The 27,991-nt window shown below is 39.3% G+C and overlaps 1 protein-coding gene across 1 annotated transcript; it reads right to left on the reverse strand.

The window, feature by feature from the left end:
* Positions 1–927: 927 nt before the first annotated feature.
* On the reverse strand, positions 928–18,335 carry LOC110502262 (CDK2-associated and cullin domain-containing protein 1). The gene is made up of 9 exons (XM_021580163.2): positions 17,869–18,335; positions 9,496–9,622; positions 7,531–7,633; positions 7,269–7,364; positions 3,493–3,595; positions 3,283–3,372; positions 2,888–3,026; positions 2,648–2,691; positions 928–2,516 (listed from the first exon to the last, which is right to left on the reverse strand). The coding sequence occupies exons 1-8, from the start codon at positions 18,188–18,190 to the stop codon at positions 2,649–2,651; spliced, it is 1,023 nt and encodes a 340-aa protein (XP_021435838.2). The 5' UTR covers positions 18,191–18,335; the 3' UTR covers positions 928–2,516; position 2,648.
* Between the last annotated feature and the right edge of the window lie 9,656 nt (positions 18,336–27,991).

Raw genomic sequence — 27,991 nt, forward strand, 5'->3', positions numbered from 1 at the left:
CCCAAATGAGGGTCAATGAACAAGAGGTAATTGGGGTTGGGTGTTTTACCTTCAAATAAACCCCAGCGGGCCCCGGCTGGAGCTGGCGGTAAATCCTCGGAGTGCACCTGTGCTCAAAGAGAGGGGATTCCAGTCTTCCAGTGGTGGCCACCTGGGAAAATGTGGACACGGGGCAACTGGCCCAGATGGATTCCCAATTTACTGCACAGAGTTAGCCTTGGAGTTTACTGGAAAATATGGAGGCAAGTAGCTAGGGCAACCTGACACCAGTAAAAGTAGTGACATTTGTCAGCACACTAGTCGCAAGTTATTTTGGGGTGACCAGGACCATGTGCCTGAGTGGCATCCCAGTTCATTGGCCAGTGGGGGCGTTCTGGGAAGGGATTCCTCCTCCGGAAGAGAAGCACCGGTCAAAGCACGACCACTCCACTGAATTAGAAGCCCCTTGTTGAGCCTCCACTAGGGTTAACAGCAGATTACTGGTGATGATTAACAGCACTGTAAGTGCTCTCTGTGAACTAGCTGAAGGGGAATTATCATAGAGCCCTGTCAAATATATTGACTAATGATTATATACACATACTGCGTCATTCAACTAAGACATGCAAGCACAAATTTATCAGCATTAATAAACAAAAACAAAGATCAAGCATTGTTCAAGGGAACACTGAAATAAAGGCATGCTGCTGGACCTCTTCTTTGATACTAACACAGTAAATACTACTTAATGAATGCAACAATTACCTGCACCTGAGTGTCTTGTGTTGTGGGTGTTGATTTTCTCCATTTCAATGCATTGTTTAAGCTCGTCAGTGAAAAGCCTTTATTCACAGTACTAATTAACTTTCGAAGAGAAACTCTACTCTGCCCACAAGATCCTACTGCTGCCATCAACCCCCAGTGATTCCACAGGTGATAATATACATCCTTTTCAAGATTTGTTTATTGAAAGTAAAACTGTACATAAGACAATGAGCGTGCCATCTCCAACATCTTCAAAGATGAGCATCACATTACACTTAAAACAGTGCAAAGAGCTGTATCAAATACTTCCATTTTAACATAAACCACATGTAACAAAGGTAAATCTGTGACAGTAACTACCGTACATTGATCATTACCACAATGAGACTGGATCGGTTTACATCATCAGGAACTGGAGAGAACACAGGGATGATTTTAATTAACTCCACCTACATCATTTGACATAATTATTGTAAACAAATTCACAACAGTTTCAAAAATGTATCCTAATCAATTGGCTCAGTGACTTGGTACAATGGGTAAGCTAATGCAGATACAGCAGCAACATGGGGAGACTGACACCATCATTTCTGGAGTCACAATGCAATTATTTTTTTATTTTTTTTTAGAACAGGGAATAAGAACATTGTGAATCATCTTTGGCATGCTTGGTAAATACGATCTGGTTCAAAAACAAAGGCAATTAAATATAAATGTTGTAGAAAATAGACCTTTAAACAATTACCGACATAACCTATTCAGTTATAACCAAAACTTTAGGCCGTCATTGTAAATAAGAATGTGTTAATTGACTTGCCTAGTTAAATTCAATTAAAAATACTCCTATTTTGTATGCTAACAAGCTTTGTTGCCGTTTCATACCCATTGAGAAAGAAATTGTTATACAGGACATATTTTATCCTGTAAGTTCCAGATAAACCATTGCTTAAAGCCTAAACATCAAAAATAGAATGAAATGCATACCTAATTGGGTATGTGCCACTGTAGAACTTTCTTAAATTCAAGAGGAAATGTTCCCACTTCCCAGACCCTAGTCTTTCATTACAGACGTTAACATATCTGACTGATACAAAGTGACACAATTTGTTCCTATCCATACAACTGTCAATATTAATTACACAGACCAGACAGACAAAAATCAAGTGTTCTATACAACAACAGATGAGGAATAGCAGCAGACTGTCATAGTTACAGAATCAGATCAATCAGACCAATAACAGATCAGGGAGGTCCAGGTTAGAGTTATGTTCATTAGGCACAAAGTGGAAGAAAACGGACAAACAGAGGAACCACCTGTATTTGTCCAATCAGAAACACTCCAATTGTTTTCCACTGTAATTCATGTTTTCCGCGGCATATCCTAATGAACATGACCCATAATTGACACAGTATGTGGTCAAACTGGGAATCATGCCCCATCCACCTGGTTAATGGCAACTTGAATATCCCAACAAAGCAGAGCAGAAGGCACACTTTAATGGAGAAAATAAGAACAAATACATTAAACTACATAATACCTTAACAATAAAGAAGATGGATTCATCACCAAAAGCTGACAGAATCATTATGCACCATTATGAATTCACTGTGCTTTTCAAAAAAGAGGCAAAGAAAGCAGTGTCCACTATGACTCTTGCGGGTCAAAAACGAGCCCATGCTTATGCTCACCCACTGCACTCAGCATCAGAGAATCTTAATCGTTCAGTGTTTTGTGAATTTGGGTTGAGCCAGGTCGAAGACTGTCTGAGCACCTGCAAAAAACAACAAAACAGCTATTCATATTTTTGTACATATTTTTCAATAGGCCAATTATAAGTCATATGCAAATTAAGTGACATTTTTCTATTCAAAAGCAAGCAATGTATGTATGCATCATCCTTACTCTATGCAGACTCCTCGCTGGCTCTCTTGCGAGACTGGTCACCTCTGCAAAATAAAAGGAAGCATCGTCAAAAACCAGGGTTGTGTTCATTAGGCACAAAACACAAGAAAACGGTCCAAAACGGGGATGTACAATCTGAACTTGTCTAATAAGAAACGCTCACTAACGTTTTCCTAAAGGACACTACCCTGGTGGAAGTATTATTATTATTTTTGCTCAACTCTGCCTTATAACACTCACCTGGGAAAGCCATTCTGAGAGAGCTCCATTTGTAGTTTCTGGTCATGAGCAGCATAGTCAGAGAGCTGGGATTCCACTGTCGGCGGGTTGATTTGAGGAATGAATCCAGAGAAGAGAGCTGGGGCTAAATGTGCCCAATCTGAAACAGGTAGCCAATAGTCATTATAATGGATGTCATAACACATACAGGGCAGGTGTTTTATAGTGAATGTTTACCTCTCCAACTTCAAGTCGAAGTAGTGCAAATCAGAGTAATCTATATTTCTCATAGCTTTGATTAGTGCTACACTCGTGTTTGACAGTTACATTAGTTAAACATTTCACTAGTGGATGTAACTATTTAGGTAGCAGCATGTCTTGTGGAATCTTTTTAAAAGACAGAAAGGAAAGGGCACCTGGCCGAAGAGTATACAGGCCTTTCACGACACTGGCCATTGTTGAAGGTCTGACTTGAAAAGGCATGGAATGGGCTTCGAGGAGAAGAGCTAAAGGAAAACAGAAGAAAATAAAATAATAATTAAGACATCAACACAATTTTACAAGATGAATAATAAGCTAGATATTTTGGGTTTGGCCTGCACAGTTGACCAGTCCACTGTACTCACGTATCAGCGTGTTCACATGTTTTTCTGCAACATGATCAGTAAAAAGCTTCATGAGATCTTCTCGCAGGTGCCGGTTTAGCTTCGTTTCAATGTAGAATTTATTCTTAGAAATGAAGAAGAAAAAATGCTTGTATGTAGGGTTGCACATTTTGGGGAAGTGGAGGTAGAAACTTTAGAAACGGGAAAATATGGGAATGGGAATGTGGGAAAATATGGGAATGAAAATGAATGCTGTTTAAATGTAGATGTTTTTTGCATTGGATATATTTACCATATCATATGGGAGACAAACATAAACCTTTTTACCTTTATCATAAGTAGACAATGGCAAATTATTCAAGATTTCCAATAGAAATTTTAAAAAACTATTTAGTTACGAATTGAACTTTAATTAAATTAGTTGACTCTTCACATGGGATGATTTCACTGAACAACAAAAGAAAGAGAATACTGAATGATCCACTGCATCTCCCAAAAACATTCTCAGACCCACTGGCTCCAGGTCATCTACAGGTCCATGCTAGGTAAAGCTCCGCCTTATCTCAGTTCACTGGTCACGATGGCAACACCCACCCGTAGCACGCGCTCCAGCAGGTGTATCTCACTGAACATCCCTAAAGCCAACACCTAATTTGTCCGCCTTTTGTTCCAGTTCTCTGCTGCCTGTGGAACTGGAACGAATTGCAAAAATCGCTGAAGTTGGAGATTTTTATCTCCCTCACCAATTTCAAACATCTGCTATCTGAGCAGCTAACCGATCGCTGCAGCTGTACATAGTCTATCGATAAATAGCCCACCCAATTTTACCTACCTCATCCCCATACTGTTTTTATGTATTTACTTTTCTGCTCTTTTGCACACCAATATCTCTACCTGTACATGACCATCTGATCATTTATCACTCCAGTGTTAATCTGCAAAATTGTAATTATTCGCCTACCTCCTCATGCCTTTCGCACACAATGTATATAGACTTTTTTGTCCTTCTGTGTTATTGACTTGTTAATTGTTTAATCCAACTCTGTGTTGTCTGTTCACACTGCTATGCTTTATCTTGGCCAGGTCGCAGTTGCAAATGAGAACTTGTTCTCAACTAGCCTACCTGGTTAAATAAAGGTAAAATTAAAAAAAAATTAAAAAATAAAAACATACATCTGTAAAATGATAGTCCAGAAACTAAAGCATTGGTTGTCTTCCTCTCAGGCTTCCATGTCTTCTCCCTGGACCTCCTCAATGTCCACCTCTTGAAAATCAGATTGAGGGCTCATCTACTCTGTCACTTTCCAACCTTGTTAGGACGGCTCGTTGTCAGGCTCAAAAAGCCTCATATTTGCCCGGATGGCCACCAATGCTTCAACCCTTTTATTGGTCAGCCTGTTGCATGCTTTGGTGTGTGTTCCCTAACAGGGACCAATTGCGCTCTGATGCGGCTGATGTTGGTAGAATTTGGAGGTTGATTTCGGCAACAGGGGAAAGAGGCTCAGATCCACAAAGTCCCTTCCACCAGGTGGCTGATGAGATATGTTGGCATGACTGCCATATTGCAATGCCCTTGCTTGGAAGTGTACTGTACTTCGCCAGACTGCCAAGAACCATGCCCTTATCCAGGCCAAGGTGGCGAGACACGGTAGTGAGGACACCATAGGCCTGGTTGATCTCAGCACCAGAAAGGATGTTCTTGCAAGCATACTTGGGGTCAAACATGTACACTGCGGCGTGTATGGGCTTCAGGTAGAAGTCTTCACGCATTTTTAAATGTATTTCAGAATTGCAGTTTCCTCTGCTTGGAGCAACAGTGAAGTGGGCAGGGAGGTACGGATTTCTTCTCTTACATCTGCAAGCAGAGTCTGAACATCAGACAGGATGGCATTGTCTCCCTCAATCCGTGCAATGGCTAGTGCTATAGGTTTCAAGCTACTTACCACTCCCTCCCAAAATACATAATCCAGGAGGATCCTCGGCAGACTGATATGGCCATTTCTTGGAGAGACTCCTTCTCCTCCAGGAGACTTTCAAACATGATGACAACACCACCCCAATGGGTGATGCTGGGCAGCTTCAATGTGGTGCTCTTATTCATCTCACTTGGTGAGGTAGATTGCTGCTATAACTTGATGACCCTCCATATACCTAACCCTTTCCTTGGCTCTCTCGTAGAGTGTATCCATTGTTTTCAGTGCCATGGTATCCTGGAGGAGCAGATTCAATGCATGAGCAGCACAACCAATGGGTGTGATGTGAGGGTAGGACTCCTCCATTTTAGACCAAGCAGCCTTCATGTTCACAGCATTGTCTGTCACTAGTGCAAATACCTTCTGTAGTCCAAGGTCATTGATGACTGCCTTCAGCTCATCTGCAATGTAGGGACCGGTGTGTCTGTTGTCCCTTGTGTCTGTGCTCTTGTAGAATACTGGTTGAGGGGACGAGATTATGTAGTTAATCCTTGCCCACAAACAATCGACCACCCATCAGAGATGATTGCAATACAGTCTGCTTTCTCTATAATTTGCTTGACCTTCACTTGAACTCTGTTGAACTCTGCATCCAGCAAATGCGTAGATAAAGCATGTCTGGTTGGAGCGGTGTATGCTGGGCAAAGAACATTCATAAATCTTTTCCAACAGACATTGCCTGTGAGCATCATAGGTGAACCAGTTGCATACACAGCTCTCTTTCTCTGACTACGTTCCTCCATTGAGTCAAAAAAACTTCTGATTCCAGGAGGACCATGAGCTGTTGCTATCGATAAGGTGTCCGATTCATCATTTTCACCTTGAATAGAAGTAGAGGGACTTTTGTCAGAGGTTGCTTGTTGTGAGCCATGAGGGAACTTTATGCACTTGGCCAGATGATTCTGCACCTTTGTTGCATTCTTCACATATGATTTGGCACAGTATTTGCAATGGTACATGGCTTTCCTTCTACATTAGCTGCAGTGAAATGTCTCTACAAATCAGATAGTGCCCGTTGCATTTTCCTGTAAAGATTAGAAAAAATGGAGTAAAAATTCATTTAAAAAACAACTACAATTCCATGTACAGGTAAATAGTTAAGCAGTTAGACTAAACAACTCCTTTGTAAGATACCCGTTTTAAAATTAAACGTATGGAAACAGGTGAATTAACACTCCCCAGTTAGCAGGCTGAAGCAAGCTAAAACCCACATGGTAGCAAAAACTAACTAGCAGAAATTGTTAAGTTAGAAATGATTTATACACACTTTGCAGTAGGCTACTATTTACAAGTTAACAAAGAAATCATGTCATATAAAATAGAATCACCCCACCCAGTATTTTAATCAAAACTTACCAGAAAGCATGTAGTCCTTGGCTCAGACAGTGTAGTAGTGTGGGCTCAATAGCATTTAATTAGTGTGCAAGATCTTGAGAATCAAGATCCATGTGATGTGATGGAAGAATGCACTGTGCATGCAGAGGGTTGCAATTCCATTGAATTGGGGATAGTTTAACCAAAAAATGCCACAAGACCTAGAATTGCCTTGTGTATCCCACAAAAAAGTTTCACTGTTATAAGCAAATTTTTTGATGAATTTAAGCTAAATTCCCGGGCTTAACTTCATGGAAAATGTCCAGAAAAATTCGGCAAATTTACCTGGAAAGTTTCTGACCCTTTGCAACCCTACTTGTATGAAAGGAGTATATGATTAAGGTCTGCCCTGAGTATTGACGGAGTAGGCTTTATCTATCTGGGAAACAGGCCCAAAAAGATTTAATGGAAGGAATATTCAAAGGATGAGCACTTCATCAGGATACATACCATGTAGATGAATACAGGAACTATGCATTGAAGAGCATCTGTGTACTGAGTCAGAGCAATGTTAAAATGCTCAATGAAATTCCCTGGTGGAACAATCTGAAAAAAGATAATAAATTATCAGTGTTAATTTACTTTTCAGGTATTTACACAACAACAAAAAATGCAATGAAAGGGGCATACAATCTGTACAATAAGAAACACTCGTTTTTGTTTTCCATTATTGTAAATCTTTGAACAAGACCCAGGTTCTGTTTTCACTTACTTGTAAATCAGATGAGACTTGTTGAAGATGGGTAGTAATCTTCAGCATCAAGTCTTTGTACAGTAGCTCTGAGTGCTGTTGACAAACACACTTGTACACATAACTGAAAAAGGGAAAAGAAAATTACCATTAAAACTTTAACAAATGTGACCGGCCGGCTCGATCTTATGAGCAAAATTTGAAATGGTGTTTTTTACATTGGATAAAAGTAGCAACTCTAGAAATTGGTTTATCATACAATACAGTTGAGGAACAATGGGAAAGTAATTCTGCTTTCAAAGTTGATAAACTTGTAACCTCACTTTTGAGAAAATTGCCTTGAATGTTTTGGTACACCTACTGGAGAGCTCTTTTTTGTCTACACCCATTCAGCATCGTTCACACCCTCTAAAGCCTTAGCTCCACTCATCTCTTTAAGGATTCACATATGAAGCCATGTGCTAAACAAATAAATATTTCAAGACACTCGTAAACGCAGAGCGTTGTCATATTGTCAGTTCGTAAATTCAGAGCGTTCAGAGAGCACACTGGATGTTCTGGCCGAGGAGTAGGGTTGATCTGAGCGTTCTGACCTAACAGCAGCATTCAAGCACCCAAGCTAATTGGCTAACGTTGGCTAGCTACTTCCAAACACAAATGAGAGAACAGCTACTCTGACCATTTTACTTACCCTAGCAGAGCTGGTTAGCCTGTTTTTATGTTATCCAGAGCATTGATAACTGCAACTGTACTGCTGACAATTTAAAATCAGGCTTTTTTTTGCCAATGTTTACTGACACCGGACATATTCAACGGGTGTTGAGTGTACGTAAATCTGTCAGTTATTCTGCGCTCTGGCACACTCAGACGAGAGTGCTCTGAAATCGGAGTAGATAGCCAGAGCGAATTTACCAGCTGTGTCTATCGACAGTTGACGCAGTGACATCATTAACATTCTATTGAAATGGTTACTTGCATAGTGGAGTCTTTTGTTTAGACATTTAGCTTGCTAGCTAAACAATGAACCATAATCCCAACTCCTAATGTCACTACCCTGTATGAATCTGCATGTAGCTAACCAACCAGGTTCAATGTTAGCTAGCTAACATTAGGCTATAACTAGCAATGTAAATGGCTCTGCGATACAAATAATAACAATAACTACACAGAACATACACAATGTTAGGTAGTGAGCCATCCAGCTAACATTAGCTAGCTAGCTAACAGTTCACTAACTTGAAATTAAAAGACTTAGAAATGTGTCATATCTGAAAATGTAGCTAGCAAGACTATTTTACCGGCATACATTGATGGACGCTTCTCCCTCTCTGTCAAGGATGCTATGGTTGCCCTTAGTTTGAATCCGGGGACAGACATTTTATATATCTGCATATTTGAAATCAAATGCCAGAATTTTCTCCATCTCCTTAGCTATCACTCTAATTCCAAAACATGGTCCTCCAGAAAGTAGAAAGCAACACTTATGCAGTTCTGCTACGTGATATTTTATTTTATTTTAAAGCTGAGTTAGAAAGAATTACCTACATATACTGACCAGCTCATGTTATAGACAGAAGCATACTACAAGGCAGAACAGTCCAAAACTCATCTCTCGGCATGTCCAGCCCACTCATTATCTTAGCCAGTCATGGCTAGTGGGAAGGTTTCCGTCTTTTTCTGTGGCTAATCTAACTAGGCCTGTAATTTAACAATTGTATTTGTATTTACAGATGGCATACATGTTTGTTATTAAGGCACATGAAAGTTCACATGTTCTACAAGGCATTTTTTTTAAACTACATTTACGTTCAAATGACTTTCCTGTGAAGTAGTGATACGCGACATATGCCTAGTTTCCTGAAACGAGTCACAAATGGCAATATCTCCCCTCAGAATTCTCACACATAAGTAGTACAGCAGTTCCATGTCTTAATTTCTTTCAAAGCTACATAAGATATCAATACAGTCAGACAGTTTGTGTCTCACCTGTATATCTGCTCATATGAAATGGAGATGTGGTCCATGGGGTTTTGTATCAGCAGGTGGTCAATGGCTTTCTCCAGGTTCGGCCAGTATGTGGTTCTATAGTCCTCTTCGGTCATTGCATTCATTACTGAACCACAAAATGACAAAGATTAGGTTATTTTCATAACAACACGAGCCCTAGCTCTGCCCTGCCCTGACATGACAATAAAATGAATTCCAAACAAGGACTGTCCGACTGAACAGTACAAGGGTCATTAGCTAAGGAATGCTCAACTTTGTTCTCCATATATCGAGGATGAGTTGAGCTTTAATAACTGGTTGTGGGATTTGATAGCAACAACATTTAGTCAAATTCAGCCAATTCCTCTAAAAATGTCAAATCTGAAAACGCTTCAGCAGGGTGCTGAAATTCATACTTCTAATAAAAACATATTTAATACAACCACCAAATTTTTCCTCATTTGTGTTGCTCAGCGCATGTGCCAATTTAGCTGAGGAACCCTTAACTCCTTTGTCTTATATTTAGGCGGAGATGAGTTTTAATTACTGGTCACAGGATTTTGCTAGCAACAACTTTGAGTCATCAGTTGATTCTTGTAAAAATGTCAATTCTGAACACACTTCGCTGTACCTATCTTTGTCCTGTACAACTGCAGTGCTTCCACAGTGTGGTGAAATTCTAAATTCTAAAAAACTTTTATCGAATACAACCACCGAATGTCTCCTCTTGCTAGTACTACGTAAGCCGAGATTCAATTGGGTCTGTGCAATCCGGTATCCTTGGGACGTCTCTACCCTAAACCTAACTTTAACCCGTACCTTAACATTAACCATAACCCTTACCGTAACCACTTAAACTTCAATGGGGTAGGGACATCAAGGATCCCGGATAGCACGGACCCAATTGAATCTCAACAAGGAAAAAGTTGGTGGTTGTATTCGCTAAAAGTTTTTATTAAAACTAGGGATTTCTGCACCATGAGGAAGGACCACAGTTGTACAGGTCAAATATAGGTAAAGATAAGAATTTACTGATGGTGACTCAATGTTGTTGCTAGCAAATCCTCTGACCAGTTATTGAAACTCAACTAAGCCTCTATATAAGATAACGGAGTTGAGGGTTACTATTTTTTAAACTAAATACCACAAACTCATGTCGGGAAAAGAAAAAGGCGAAACTAATCTACGCCCGTTCTGATTAAAAACCTTAGGGCATCTAGCCTCGGGGGATGCCTTGCTTGACCACACCCTCCTTCCTTGCTCCTGGCCTGCCCCTTCCACCAATCCAATTGTTTCTTATGGACAGAAAAGAGCAGAAGCTCTGAGTTGTCCGATCAGGTCCATTGTCCACTGAGCGGTTCCTCAGCTAGTGCCAATTGAATCTCATCGTACGAGCAACACAAATTAGGAAAAAGTCAGTGGTTGTATTCAACAAAAGTTTATTAAAGTATGAATTTCAGCTCCCAGTACAGACCACAGTTCTTCAGGTCAATCATAGGTAAGCATTATCAGAATTTACAAGTACTGACTGAAGGTTTCTATTGCCCCAGGTTTATTCGACAAAAGCAATGTGGCAAAAAATGTATTTGCAACATGTGTAATTGAAATGGCAGATATAGGAGACATTTTCTAAAGACAAACAACATTTTATCCATGGGACAGGGGTGTTTTTTCTAACTTACTTTATTGTGAAAAATGATGGAAACTGTTTTTCTAATAAATGATGATTGCCGAATACTTTTCAAGGTACACGGGGCACATGACGTAACTATAAGCTCTACTCCACATTTAAAGATGCACTATGAAGAGGTGCCAAGATGGCGGCTTGAACAGACGCTTTTTTACCGAGCTCCATACCAAACTTCAGAAAGATTGTGAAAAAAACAAGTTTACAGTCATTACTATTACTGTTCTTATTTGTTCAAGATTTAAGACCTTTCCTGTGACTGCAAAAATAATTTGATCATTTATTTTCGGCATGTCCAAGCAAAGTTGTGACAAAAAAAGAAAGGAAGAAGTTAGCCGTTCTATTGCTAATCAACAAGAGAGAAACGTGTTTATAGGCAACTGCCATAACTACGCTTGGCCTATGGATAATATCATGCTTTCGAATGCTGTTGGAGATTACGAATTCCCCTCTTTACCGGTTACTCCGTGCAAGCCTCCACCCTCCAAAAAACCCAACATGCACTCTGACATCGTGGCTACCCTCTCCTTACTCATCAACTCAAGGTCTGACACCATTGAGAAAAATTGTAGGCGAGAACAGCATGGTTATCGAAGGCTTGAAAAAGACTGGAGTTCGCATGTGGTGAAATCAAGGATGTGAAAATGAAAGTGGCAAAAGTTGAAAAAAGTGTGGAAAAGGTGGAAAAGAATAACAATGTCTACCATAGACGTCTCAATGATCTGGAACAATACACAAGAAGATGGAACCTGAGACTCTACGGCTTGCTAGAGGTGGAGAATGAAGATGTGCGTGGAGAGGCTATCCGCATCTGCCAAGAAGTTATGCCTGCAGAGAAGAACAAAGTTGGTGATACCATCGACGTCGTGCATCGCCTCGGCAAGAAGCAACAGCAAAACGATTCAAGACCAAGGGGTATCATCATCCTCTTCACAGACAGATTATACAGGGATGCTGTCTGGAAAGCTGCTAGGAAGAATGCCTTCCTTCAGAGCCATGGTGTGCGTTTCGCCGAGCATCTCAGCCCGGAGGACATAGAAAGAAGGAACAAGTTGTGGCCAACGATCAACATAGCACAAAGTGAGGGAAAGGCTGCTTACTTCGTCAGAGAACGAGGCTTCATCAATGGTTCAGAAATCCATATTCCTCTCTAAAATCTCACCAGATGGTACAGATTGATGGTTTCAGCCATGGTATTCTCATTTTCTTTATATTGCTTACCTAACAAGCATCAGGTGACTATTTTTCATAATACTCAGGTACTTCAATTTATTAGTTTGTTCTTGTATGACCACCATACCTATTTTGTTTACAAACTTAAAAAATAAATACAGCTTTCAGTCTTCTTGGTAAACTAAGATACTGTTTTAAAGGGCATACAGGTCTACTCGGTTATTGTTCTATTGAGTTATTAATACTTAATTCCAAGTGAAAAAGGTCTTAGGAACATGTATATGTAAAACATTTTTTATTCAAATGTTTTATGATCCGTTTTTATATGCACCCTTTTATTTAAATTATTATTTTGTACTTTATTTCTCAGAATAGTTCCTGATTACACTAAAGAGGGTTTTTAGTATCTCTTACTACAAGAACCCTTGGTTTGGTCTTGAACATAATTTTCAGTTGAGTTGAAAGCCGGACAACATCTAGTTCAAAGTTTATGGTTTAAGCTATTTTCACTTTAAGTTGACTTAAATGGTGCAGATCTCGGTTCCTTTGTCTTTGACTCATCCTACTACAGTTTATACTTTTATATAATCTTTGTTGTTTTGTCTAGGTCTATAGTTTCTCTTAATGCTAGGGGTTACGAAACAATGTGAAGCGCAAGGCCTTATTTTTATTTGCTAAACCATTTCGAACAGATTTTTGCTTTTTTCAAGATTCTCACTCAATTTCAGCTGATGCCAACTTCTGGAGGTCGCAGTGGGGCAACAATATTTGGCTTTCCCATGGATCTGAACGTTCCGCTGGTGTCACTACAATGAAAAATACCTTTGGTGGTAATATTCTACACTTGGAATGTGACCCCTTTGGTTACTTTATTTATTATTATTTATTTTTATTTGTCTTTATTTATTTATTTATTGTATTTATTTGTCAATGACATTACGCTCATTACTGTAAACTTCTATGGGTACAACACCAAACATGAGAATGATGAATTGCTTGAATCTATAGATATACTTCATTGGGTATCTACATTTCCCAATTCGTTATTATTGATAGGGGGGGACTTTAAAATTACTATAGATAATTCAACTGATTGGTTGGCCTATCTGGGGACCATCTATCAGAATTTGGGTTTAATACTTTTTATGGAAAAGTTTGATCTTACTGATATATGGAGAGAGAGGTTTCCGGCCGACAGATCATTCACTTGAAGTAACAAAACAGGTTCCAGACAATCCAGAATTGATTTTTGGCTTATATCCAAATGTATTGATAGTGAGTGTGTTACTACAAATATTTGTACTACTCCCCTCACAGACCATAGGGTCATTTACATTGATAAAATATTTACCCCTGATACTAACTTTGGTAGAGCATCCTACTGGAAGCTAAATAGCTCATTATTAAATAATGATATGGTTCAATTTGAGGTTAAAGATCTGCTCTCATAATTTTGGGAAAGGGCTTGTGAAGAAAAATCTTATTGCAAAGAACTGGGAGCTCTTTAATTTGAGGTGTCCAAATACCTTAGAAAATATAGTAGTAATCTTGCTAAGACCAGAAGAGCTGAGGAGGAAAAGGTGATCATTAAGATAACCCCTTTCTCAGAGGTCCCCAGCCGGCCTCTCGGGGGAGGAGAAGATGGAACTAATTGAGTTACAAAATAAACTGGATAATATATATAGATTAAAAGCTTAAAAAATTCATCCTATTTCTTTAGACGTGAGATATTTAACTCTAAAAATAACACTATCCATAAGTTAAACATTGATGGTGTTATTACAGATGACCAAAAATGAATCGCTAAATACTGTAGCAATTTTTACAGAAAATTGTATAGCTCTACATACTGTCAGGAATCCACAGATGTGGTTTTTTAACTCACTGAATAATGTTCACTCTATCAGTGATATAGAATCTAAACAGTGTGATGAACCCATCAAAGTTGAAGAGATTATAGAGTCTATCAAACATCTAAAAAACAATTAATCACCAGGTGTTGATGGAATTACATCAGAATTTTACTAATTATTTTTTGAACAAGTAGCTCCCTTCCTATTTGAAGTATTTTTAGTTTTTAGAGAGTATTAAAAACAATGTTCTCCCTCCTACAATGAGTCAGGGGTTAATAACACTGATACCTAAGCCTAAAAAAGAAGTGCTGCTCATCGATAACTGGCGTCCAATTTGTCTTCTTAATAATGACTATAAGATATTAGCCTTATTACTTGCAAAAATAATTAAAGAAGTCTTGGATGCAATCATTCATGAAACACAGTCTGGCTTCATGAGGAACAGACCTATTTCTAACAATGTCAGACTAGTATTAGACATACTTGACTACTCAGACCTAATAACATATTATTTTTATATTTTTATATAAAGCATTTGACACAGTAGAGCATCAGTTCCTCTTCCACTCCCTTGAGAGACTTGGCTTTGGGGATTTTTTTCTGCAACACTATTAAGACTCTTTATGCAAATATTAACAGCTCTATCAAATTGAAATATGGCACCTCGCCTAGATTTGAGTTAAAGAAAGGAATTAGGCAAGGTTGTCCTAACTCTCGTACATATTTTTTTTAATCATTTTTATTCTTACAAATTCTTTAAATAACAGTCCTGTACAAGGTATTTCCATAGCTGGTAAAGAAATTATTATAAGCCAGCTGGCTGACGATACTACACTTTTTCTGAAAGACGCTAACCAAATTCCCATATCGATCAATGTGATACAATCCTTTTCCAAAGCGTCTGGTCTATATCTTAACATTAAGAAATGTGAACTGTCAACATGGCTGTCAAAGATTGTGTGACATCATCATATTATGGTATTCCAGTAAAAGAAGAACTTACATATTTAGGCATAACCATTACAAAGGATCAGAAGTCTAGAGGCTTACTAAATTTTAACCCTCTTATTAAAAAAAAAAAAACAGAAGAAGCTAAATCAATGGCTATAGAGGGACTTATCTTTAAAAGGTAGAGTCCTAATAACCAAGGCTGAAGGTATCTTTATATCTTGACAGTAAACTAAGCAAGGAGGTAGACCAGATGCTTTTCAACTTTCTGTGGAGAAATCGTACCCATTACATTAGGAAAACTGTTTTAATGACCACTTATGAGAATGGTGGGCTGAAGTTTCTGGACTTTACTACCTTAAATAATACTTTTAAGGTCAATTGGATAAAACCATTTCTAAGAAGACCCACTTCTATCTGGAATTTTATTCCTCTTCATGTCTTCTCTACTTTTGGTGGCCTGAACTTGTTTTGTTGTTTTGCAATTATAATATTGGCAGAGTTCCAGTGAAACGTTCTACTTTTCATCGGCTGGTTTTCTTGTCATGGTCATTAATTTATAAACACAACTTTTCTCCACACAGATATTATATATGGAATAATCAGGATATATTGTATAAAAATACTTCTTTGTTTTAAGAATATTGGTTCCCGAAATAATATCCTATTGGTGAGCCAACTGGTAAATGCAGAGGGTCTTTTACTCAGTTTTAAGGAATTCTTATCACTTTACAAGGTCCCCGTAACACCTAAAGATTTTGCAATTGTTTTAGATGCCATTCCCTCAGGTGTTGCTCTATTATTCAGGAATGTGTCAAGACCTGACTCTCAGAGCCTACCTTCTATTGACCCTGCTGACTCATCAGTAGGAAAGATTTGTTTCTCTTTTGGTCCATTCAACAACAGAGTGATACGATCCTTGTTTCAGCAGGATGTTGTATCTATACCATGTCATGCCTTATTGGAATGGATTTATTGACATCTGTTGGAAAAAAGTTTCAATGTTGCCACACACATACCTATTTGTTAACAAAAATTAAGGAAGTTTCCTTTAAAATTATTCATAAATGTTATCCTGCCAACCATTATATGAAGAAGTTTAAGAAAACAACTCAAATGGCTCCTTTTGTAATGACCACCCAGAAACAGTGTTGCATATTTTTTGGCATTGTATTCATGTAAGAAAACCGTGGCAAGACATCCGTAGATTTATAAATGAACACTTTTATGAAGGTCTTACACTATTGTGGAGAGATGTACTTCCTTGGATTCTTTACCTACGATATGAATAAGCTGAAACATGATGTACTTAATTTCATTATTCTTTTGGCCAAATTTCATATTCACAAATGTAAATTTACAAACAAAAAAACATTTTCTTAACCTACAAAAAGAAATTGAACGGTATTTTAAAAGACAATTAAATACTCTCATAACAAAAAAGCTGTTAGAATTATAAGTGTATGTATGTCCCTTAAGGTCCTTGTGATATTGTACCCTCTAGCTCAATTGTCCATTGTTCATAATCTATATATACTTGTGTTCCCTCATGTACTCTCTGTATTGATTTGTTGTTAATAAAAAATAAAATAAATAAAAAATATTCACTATGAAGAAATCGCTCCGCCATTTCCTGGTTGCTAAAAGTTCCCCTATTTTCAGTTTGTGACAAAACAAGCAAGTACAGTGTAGATAATCATTACACCATCTAAACCACTTAAATATTTTCCCTTTACCAATAATATTGTACTTTCAGCTGGTGTACAAAACTGAAAGTAAAAGAACAAAAACTAAACTTAAGAGGAAGCATATTAATATCTAACATAGAATATATCTACTGCTTCTTAGACATGCTTTCAATGAGAATGACAGATCTATAACACACATTTCTGAGAATTTTGGTCAAATCCCCAAAACATTACATATTGCAAGTTGAATTCTAAATGCCTACTACATGCAAAAGCTACTTTTTCAACTATACAAATAATGTGTATTTGTTGTACAACAATTATCCTGACGCCTAAATTGCTTTTATGGTTGGTTGGCAAGTTTCAACATCCAATTATTTCAAATCTACAGGAGTGCAAGTTTCACCATGGCACGAACCGTGCCGATATGTTAGCGTATGAGAATTTAGAACATGGGAAATATTAGTCAATTAATGCATTCTATCCATGCTCGCTTTCGCGGGATACCCGAGACATGAAACAGATAGGACATACAGGCGGTCGCCAATTTATTATTGCACAATTTGCCTAAACGGATAATGGAAACACTTCAAACACTACATTTTTATTTGATACCTGATTTTTGCGGGGGGGTTTTGTTGTTGGTGTGACGTCATTACGTCTAGCTGTTTTTATCGACAATGTAGTTCAATAGAAACGCACCGTAGCAAGCAATTGGCGCATCTGTTTTCAATATGTCGCCAAATAAATAATAATCACTCGATAAGTTAATGGAAACATACCTAGTGTTGTTGCTAACAAATCTCTTCACCTAATATCAAAACTTCGCCTCGATATGAGGGAGAATGTAGTTGAGCGTTCCTCAGCTAAAAGGTCATATAGTAAGTAGCCAACTTACTCCACTGACGTTTAGGCCAAAGGCAATGCCATGGAATGTTGACCAACTACATGACCAACTACATTCCCATCCCATATCAGTAAGTCAAAAACATGATAAACATTAAACACGATGCGTTCAACTTACGAAACTTTGAGGCGGAGTTCAGGGTCAGTTTCCCTGCGATGGAAGCCGGCGATGCACTGTCAGTCTCGCTGGTCTCACTGTTCACGCTGTTAGAGTCTGAATCCACGAACTTTGAACCACTGCTGGAACTGGAACAAATCTTTGTGTGGTTCTCCTGCGCAGCTACATCTCGCGTGCCCAGAACCGGAAAAATTGGTAGGGTCTGGGGTTCATTTGACAATTCGGTCCTGAGAAAGTGAACTTGTCCACTGGCACGGTTTTCACAGTAGTTATGGTTGTGGTCGTCATTTAGACCAGAACTTTCTTCTTCCATGTCCTCCATGCTTTAGCCTTTCAAGTTGTCTAATGAAAATCTTCATGAATTTGAAGTTTGGTAAGAAGAATTGTGTTTTTAGAGCACCATCGCTTTTGCACCTTGTATACGCTAGCTGCTGTATGGGGAAGTAAATTAAATGTTTTACGACACTTTGCAGCATTTGCTTTTAGGCAGAGCCTTAACTGGCGATCGTCACTAGTTACCACAGCCACAAAGTCAGAAGGCTCACCTACATAAACCAATCAGATGAGCGAGTGTGGTGACGCGTATGCCGGTTTCCGGTTCGTTGGAAACGACCAATGACACAGTTTAAAATTGTTATTATTCTTGATGACTTTTGTTTTTTTTATGGGAGAATGTGCTGCTCGGTTTCCTTAACCATAATAAGGATAAAGAAAACATATTTTACCTCATAAATCTAACTGTACTAAAAGAAAACTTTCATATTCAAAAATGTAAATTCACTAAGAAAAAAACACTCTTCCGTGTTTTCTATATTTCTATGAATTCGAGACCATTAAGACCATTCAACATTCTTCTAATAAGAAAGCTGTGAAAACAATATGTGTGTTTCTTTTAAAGGTCGTTGTATAATATATAATTTGTTGCACCCCCTAGCATATGTTATCATTGTCTATCTGTATACTTATTGTATGTATACTGGTTTTTCTAAATAAAAAATAAAGAAAATAGAAGAAAAAAAAGAAAAGAGAAAAAAACAAAAACAATGATGTGTATGAACGCACAACTCCTATGCCGACTGGCTTACAGAGTTTAGAAACTGTACTGTCTTTGGGTGGATGAGAAACATGCTTTTATTTTATTTATTGATCCATCAATTATTTGGTTATTTATTAGATAAGGTTAAACCAACCGTTATAAATGCAAAGTGTTAATCAGATGTCTTATTCAAACAGCTTGTTGGGCTCCAAAGTGGCGCAGCGGTCTACGGTACTGCATCTCAGTGCTAGAGGTGTCACTACAGACCCTGGTTTCTTGGCTGTATCACAACCGGCCGTGATTGGGAGTCCTATAAGGCAGCACACAATTGGCCCAATGTCATTAGGGTTTGGCCGGGGTAGGCCGTAATTGTAAATAAGAATTTGTTCTTAACTGAGTTGTCTAGTTAAATAAAGGTTCAATTAAAAATATATATATATTTATTTGCCCCTATATATATTTGCCCCTACTCAAAGTTACCCAAAATAGGTTTACTCCAATATCTGTGAAGAGAGGGGTGCCTGCCATCACTGCCTAGATTGGAGAGTTAAGTATGAGAGTGGAAGTATTGATGTGTTTGTATTTATCCTTTGATATACTGGCCAGTATCATAATCCATATTTCATCAACTTACATGCATATGCATACATGATCATTCTTTTTTTATATTACTAGGCAAGTCAGTTAGGAACAAATTCTTATTTTTTTCAATGACGGCCTAGGAACAGTGGGTTAACTGCCTGTTCAGGGGCAGAACGACAGATTTGTCAGCTCGGGGATTCAAACTTGCAACCTTTCGGTTACTAGTCCAACACTCTAACCACTAGGCTACCCTGCCGCCCCGTTATTCTTATGTAGTTGTGTGAATGACAGTATGTTATGTCATTTTGTTGTATTATCATTTTGTTCTCATTTTGTGCCTGAGTTGCACCCGTGCCAGAGGGGAAGTGTATTTATTTGGGTGCTATGGGGTGGGCCTTGAAGTCTCCTGGGTTATGGGCCTGGGAAAATATGTGTGAGGGTGTCTCCGTGAGGAGCACTTCTGTATTGCCATCAGTACCATAATTAGTTTATTATTTTCAGCCTGAGGGCCACGTAAGAAGCTTAAACCTCCCTTTACTTTTCGCATGATACCACGTGGTCCTGGGTTTCATTCAATACAGTCCAAGTCTGTGACATTTGGTGGCAGTGGTGGGATGAGTTTTCTTACAGTGATAGTGAGTGAGATAGATGGGGAAGGGACCCCAGTGAGGGCTCACAAGTCAAAGTGACAGTGCAGAGAGGCTAAGCAGCAGGTCGGTTTGCAGAAGCTAGATGGGAAGCTACCGTCTCTGTGGCTGGTGCCGAGGGATATTGTGAACCACAGAAAGCACTGAGCTAGGGTGAAACATCTCCATTTTGGAGCTGCCTTACTCAAGAAATCAAAAAAGAGACCAAGTTTGTATGTGGCTTTATTAACTCAATGATTTGTATTCTTTATTTTACATTGTTTGCAAACTAATATGTGACACGTAATAATGCCAAAATAACATGCAAGTGGGGCTCACCTTCCCTGAATGACGGGTCACCACTGCTCCTATCACACTGTAGGCCTACAAAGTTTGGTTCCAAATCACCATTCAAAGTTAGTGGTACTACATATCACCATATGATTGGTTTATATTTATTTATATGTTTTGCTTCCAGACACGTCTCCACTGATCCAGGTGTAGCAGTGGTAAGGTGTTGGGACTCTGCTGTTGGGACAGCTTTATGTAGGCCCGAACAGTTTGCAGGCACTGTTTGTCACCATTATAGTGCAATGAATGTATTGTTTAGTGTTGTGTTGTATAGTGGCTTTGCTGGCATGCATCTAAAAAAAAATATGTTTTAGTTTTCACCACCAAGATTTACATGCTAATGTCACCACTGTAACAGAGGTATGTATTTTCTGAAGGTGAAAGCCAAATCATGGCACATCTGTTCTATTTGGATAGGCGGTGAGAATTCATTGCCTAATTGTCTTTCTTGTTAGGAATATGCTGTGCCGAAGACCATGGCAATAGAGGGGCGGTTATGGCCATTATGGCCATAATGGGTACAGGAGTGGAATGGACATATAAAGGGTGTAGAATGTTTAAATAGTATATTTTCGAGGTTCCCAAGGCTCCAATATTGATATAACACTGTTTGTATAAGCGTTAGGGACTGCTGTACATACGTCACAATTTACAAGCATTTACATACAAACACTCGACCACCGCTACTCCCCCTTCCAGGATGCCTACAAGGCCCTCACTCGTCCTCCCTTCAGAAAATCAGATCATAACTCAATTTTGCTCCTCCCTTCCTATAGGCAGAAACTCAAACAGGAAGAACCCGTGCTAAGGTCTATTCAACGCTGGTCTGACCAATCGGAATCCATGCTTCAAGATTGTTTTGATCACGCGGACTGGGATATGTTCCACGTAGCCTCTGAGAATAACATTGATTTAAACACAGACACAGTGACTGAGTTCATCAGGAAGTGTATAGGGGATCTTGTTCCCACTGTGACTATTAAAACCATGGATAGATGGCAGCATTCGCACAAAACTGAAAGGGCGAACCATGGCATTTCACCATTGGAAGTTGACTGGGAATATGATCGAATACAAACAGTGTAGATATTCCCACCGTAAGGCAATCAAACAGGCAATACGTCAGTACAGAGAGTGGAGTCGCAATTCAACGGCTCAGACACGAGACGTATGTGGCAGGGTCAACAGACAATCACAGATCACAAAGAGAAAACCAATCACGTCGCTGACACCAATGTCTTATTCCCGGACAAGCTAAACACCTTCATCAGCTTTGAGGATAATACAGTTCCACTTACACGGCCCGCTCCCAAGAACTGTGGGCTCTCGTTCTCCGTGGCCAACGTAAGACGTTTAAGCATGTTAACCCTCTTAAGGCTGCCGGCCCAGACAGCATCCCTAGCTGCATTTTCAGAGCATGTGCAGACTAGCCGCCTGGAGTGTTTACGGACATAATCAATCTCTACTCATCCCAGTCTGCTGTGCCCAATTGCTTCAAGATGTCCACGATTGGTTCAGTACCCAAGAAAGCAAAGGTAACTGAACTAAATGACTATCGCCCCATAGCACTCTCTTCTGTCATCATGAAGTGCTTTGAGAGGCTCTCCCCGTTCTCTCTCGCGGTGTGCCACCGTGCTCCTTTTATTTGGCCTCCACGGCTGTTTGGCACTTTCCTCGAATTACCTCCACTTAGAGCTGTCCGTGTCGGGGTGCCCAGCTCCCGTATTCCCAGCAGAGGGAGCCAACGTCGCCTCACGTACATACCCTCTATTACCATCCCCCGGGGTAGACCTCCTGGGATACCACAGGAGGTACATATGAATTTACATGCATATTAGAATGATATTGGTGATAAGAATCTGATTAGGGTTAGAAAAATGAACTACAAAATATAATACACCATTGTGTCCTCCTGGCTCTGCCCTCTGCCGTATCTGCTGCTTTCCTGATTCATTGTACAAATTGTAGATCTGTCCTACTGCATGTAGATGTTTATGTTAATGTCATTAAACAATAATATAAGATTATATTAGATCCTAATAATTCTTCACAATGTCTTCATAAAGCACAAACCATACATTTGAAAATTAAGAGGAATTATTATATGGAGATAAGTGGGGGGGGGGGGGGGGTTAAAGGGAGAGAGAGAGAGAGAGAGAGAGAGAGAGAATGAGAGAGCTCCTTCACAGGTGTAGGGAGAGCAGTGGGTTTTGAGTGATGGTGGGTTGGTGCTCTGCCATTTTCTGCCACTGCAGTGAAACCAACAACAAAATGAACAAACCACATCAGCATAGGTCAAATAGAAGAATTCAAGAAATTATGTTAGAATGTTTTCCTGACATACATAACATGTAACATGCGTGCGTGAATGCACAAATGGTGGGGTGAGGGAAGAGACTAATTTGGTCTTGGACATACAAACACACAGCATACACACTACGCATATGTACACCTGGATTGTGCTGTAGTATAGTGGCCAGAGGGCACACACTTAATGTATTGTGAAATCCGTTGTAAAATGTATTTTAATTATAAAAATGTTTATTAAAATGTATATTACTGCCTTAATTTTTGCTGGACCCCACGAAGAGTAGCTGCTGCCTTGGTAGGAACTAATGGGGATCCATAACAAATACTGTAACTCTTGCTCACCCTCTGGTGCTCGAGGTCACCAGGCTGCTCATCATTACGCACACCTGTCACCATCGTTACGAGCACCAGCGCTTCATCGACTAACCTGGACTCCATCACGTCACTTCCTCAGTTTCCTTCCCGTGTCTGCATTGATGTTGTTTTGTTTCTTTTGTCCAGATGCTGTTGTTTAGTTTCATGTCTATTAATTATTAAATCCTTACCCAGTACTTGCTTCCTGTCTCCCAGCGTCTGTGGTTATGGAACCGTTACAGAATGCAGACACCACAATTGAAAGCATCAGGGAGTGTTTTTTTTGTGAGTGTTTTTTTGTTCTTGTTGGTGACGTCGGCCGCTGCAACCGGGGATGCCTCAGCTAGCTCGTCAGTCTCCCATGCCTCAACTGGCTCACAAGCCTCGGTTGGCTCAGCAGGCTCCCACGCCATGTCTCAGCTGGCCCGTCGAGTTCCCACGCCTCGGCCTCCCTTGGCCGGCTTGTCAGGCTCCCGCACCTCAACCGCCTCAGCTGGCTCACAAGTCTCGGCAGGCTCCCACACCATGCCTCAGCCGGCCCGTTGGACTCCCGCGCCTCGGCCAGCTTGTCGGGCTCCCGCACCTCGTCAGACTTGCCCAGGTAGGCCACCAGGTGGCGCCCCTAGAGCGGGGGGTAGTCACGTCTGCTCCCGCTCCCCCTTCTGAGGTTGCCAGGCTGCTCATTATTACACGCACCTGTCACCATCGTTATGCACTTCATCGGACTTACCTGGAATTCATCACGTCATTGATTGCCTCTCCTATATCTGTCACTTCCTCAGTTTCATTCCTGTCTCTGCATTCATGTTTTGTTTCTCTTGTCCAGACGCTGTTCTTGTCCAGTTTCATGCCTATTTATTATTAAATCCTCACCGGGGACTTGCTTCCCGTCTCCCTGGGGTCTGCAGTTACGGAACCGTTGTAAATACATCAATAAGGGATCATAGCATTCACCTGATCAGTCTATGTCATGGAAAGAGCAGGTGTTCATAATGTTTTGTACACTCAGTGTATATCAATCAAGTATACTTAAAAGTAGTGTAACTCAAACACAAATAAAAGGGCAGTGTGAGCCCCCGTCTCCTCCTCTGACAGGTTCCTAGGGGTAGTGAGGACCTGGGCTTTAAATCCACCCCTCCCTTTTCCCAAGAAGCAGGATGGGGACCCTGCTGCCTTTTAGACTAAGAAGCTGAAACCACTAAATATTATTGTCATATTTCTGTACAATTTCCAAGGAAAGTCACTCAAGTCTCTTTGCTCATAAAAGGTTTTTCCAGACTGCCTCAACAAACAAAATATCAACAGATATGCTTGTGACTATGATATTTTCACTCAGATGGAGGTATGCATTATTTTTACATTTATTCATTTAACTAGGAAAGTCAGTTAAGATCAATTTCTTGTTTTCAATGACAGCCTAGGAAAAGTAGGTAAACTGCCTTGTTCAGATGCAGAATGTCAGATTTTTTACCTTGTCAGCTCAGGGATTTGATCTTGCAACCTTTTTGTTACTAGTCAAATGCTCTAACCACTAGGCTACCTACTGCCCCGCAACATTATCCAGTCTGACTAATTCAGCATCAGTCCTGAAACCCCTTGTTTGATTTTTTTCAAGCCTCCAGTTTTTTCATTCTTTGTAAGGCTGTGGGCCCCTCTCAAGGGTTTGGGTACAGCTTGGACACTTTTTTGTTGATCCCAGTATTTCTGAAATTGAGGACAATGTGCATCTATATAATCTGTCAATATGAATACAAACCTAGGTTAATTGTTTAATATCATACTCATACCATTATGTCATATTATGTGAATTATAATTCCAGAATGAAGTAGAGGGTTACTTTGGATATTAAATTGTCCACATCAGGAACAAGATCAATAAACGGATTAAGAATGCAGATTCAATTATTGGAGTTAGTTTATGGCCTGACTCCAGACTCTCTAGTGGTCATGACAGAACAGAGAACCAGACAGAAACTGGATATCTGTATAGTACTTCCAATGACCCTAGGATTACTTTTAGCAACTGGCTTGTAATGCTAAAGTACTCAACTGATGCAATAGTTTAAAAAAAAAATGTAATGTATGACCATACTTGAGGGGTAGCCTACTGGGTACCTCCATGATTGTAAAATGTTACAGACCTATATTTTATTGTATAGTTGCTATATATTGATAGTAAGATATTATTATTAGGCTCACTTCTGCCCTACAATGGCAAAATGCAGGAACTATGCCTTTTTTTTACTGCAAAATCTGACTTCACGTTATTTTTCTGTCTAGACAGACAGCAACTTCTGATAATCCATGATATATTCTGATCAACTGGCTTGTTCTTGTGTCAGGAAACCATTTCAACAGATCAAATATGTTTTACCAAATTCATAGTTAATGGTTTTGCTTTTATAGGGCAGTCTTGCCAAAGTCATATAGTGTTATTGGTTGCACTATTGCCGGGTCACATCCCTGTTGCCTTGGACATTAAGCCTTCCCAGTCTAGTCCCCTGATGCTGTCCCAGCGCACAAACTTAGGCTACATCAGTCATTCTGTGTTTTACCTGATCATCAATAAAGACAGTGAGCTGTGGGACAATGAATAATCTACATTCTCAGAAAGGAAGAGTTTTATCTGATTTAAAATGGTTCGATGTAGAACCTTTTTTTTAAGAGGGTTCCCCTACAGGCACAAATGGTGCCCCAAAGCACTTTTTTTTCCTGAGTGCACTGTGAATATCATCTCAATATACTGTCAACAATGTTTCACTGAGCAACTAATACTAATTCTTACAGTAATTTTTCTATTGGACACACACAGGCCAATAAATAAACTAGCTACACTATTACAGATCTAATTAAAATGCAGAATACAATTGTTTCTTATATTATTATACATTATATGTAGAGTAGCAGTAATTGTTTTTCTTAAGGTTGGTGCAGAATTCAACATAATTAAGTTGATTTATTACAAATGACAACAAGGTCAGTTCGGGTACTACGGAATCGTGGGAGATTGAATTTAACAGTCCATCACACACAGCCTGCCATTTAAGTTATGAATCTGAAATAAATAAATAGCTAAAAAGTATTTCCATGTGCTTACATGATTGATATTATGGATCGTCTTTTTACATAAATGATAACAACAGCGAGTATATTTTTAAACAGCTCGCTAAAAAGCCTACACTAACCCTAACCAACAACCTAAGGTTAAAGTTAGTATACAACAACGTTGGCCAGGGCAAATAAAGATCACTTCCATTATACAATGTGATAAAGTAATACAGATAACTGATTAAAATAGAATTATGTGGGCAGAAATAAAGAAAATACCTAATTGGTCATTTCTTATCCAATAACTTGCCTCCCAAAAAGGCTTCTTATCAGCTTCTACCCTCAAGCCATAAAACTCTTGAACAGTTCATCAAATGGCCACCCGGACTATTTGCATTGTCCCCACTCCACCCCCGCAGCTTGCTACTCTGTTTATTATCCATGCATAGTCACTTTACCTCTACCTACATGTACATATTACCTCAATTACCTCGACTAACTGTTGCCCCGGCACATTGACTCTGTACCGGAACCCCCTTTATATAGCCTCCCTACTGTTATTTTATTGCTGCTCCTTAATTATTTATAATATTTTTAAAAAAATCTTAAAACTGCATTATTGGTTAAGGCACTGTAAGTAAGCATTTGATTTTAAGGTCTACACCTGTTGTATTCGGTGCATGTGACAAATAAGATTTGATTTGATACGAGACCATTTCAACTGAGATTGAGTGCGCATGTTCTCCATCACTTGGCAGTCTTCTTGACACCAGTCTCAACATCAATAGTGAACAGGCAACCCCTGGGATGCTGGCCTTCTAAGGCAGAGTTGCAAAGAAAAAGCCATATCTCAGACTGGCCAATAAAATAAAAGGTTTTATGTATGTACCTGTGTTTTGTGGCAGCCGGTACTTTGTACTTTGCTTGTGGTACTTTGTGCTGCCTTACTTGTTTTGGGCATTTGGTTTTGGTGACGCTGTTGCGTTCTGGTCTTACTATTTGCCTCAGTAAAGTACTTTGTGTTCACTCATCTCTGCTCTCCTGTGCCTGACTTCCATGCACCAGCTACACCCACCGTTGACATTCGCCTCTTCACTGTTGACGTTGAGACTGGTGTTTTGCAGGAACGATTTAATGAAGCTGCCAGTTGAGGACTTGTGGAGGTGTCTGTTTCTCAAACAAGACACACTAATGTATTTTTCCTCTTGCTCAGTTGTGCACTGGGGCCTCCCACTCTTTCTATTCTGGTTAGAGCCTGTTTGCGCTGTTCTGTGAAGCGAGTAGTACACAGCGTTGTATGAAATCTTCAGTTACGCCTAAAACATTTCATTTAAATAACCCAAAAAATACAAGAGTAGGCTACACAAAAACAAGTTCAGGAACAAATCGTCCAGAATGTGTTTAGTGTTCTAGCTTCTTAAGGATGTTGGAGTCATTGAAAGGGTTGAAATTGTCACGAAGGGACCAAGTAGGCTATAAAAGATTTGTTGTTTCAACTTATTATTATTTCCAGTGATCTGGTTGCATTGCCTTTTTCAAGCTCACAGTACTTCACATTTCACTTTACCCTAGCTTTTATTACATTTATTTTGACTAATAATAGACGGTTAATTTGACGTTTGTTAATTGTTCATTTAACATTATTTGAAAAAACTTAAACCTTTATGTTAACAAATGTGGAGTTCTAATAACTAAAGCTACATTACTGTTGACAAATAAAAAACATTTAAGTTCACATCATCATGTCAGTATAACCGACCATTTTTAGTTTTGAATTAGTTGAATTAATTTCACATTTTGTTAAGTCAACTTGCAA

Source organism: Oncorhynchus mykiss, chromosome 23 (genome assembly GCF_013265735.2).
Source record: "Oncorhynchus mykiss isolate Arlee chromosome 23, USDA_OmykA_1.1, whole genome shotgun sequence".
NCBI lineage: Eukaryota > Metazoa > Chordata > Actinopteri > Salmoniformes > Salmonidae > Oncorhynchus > Oncorhynchus mykiss.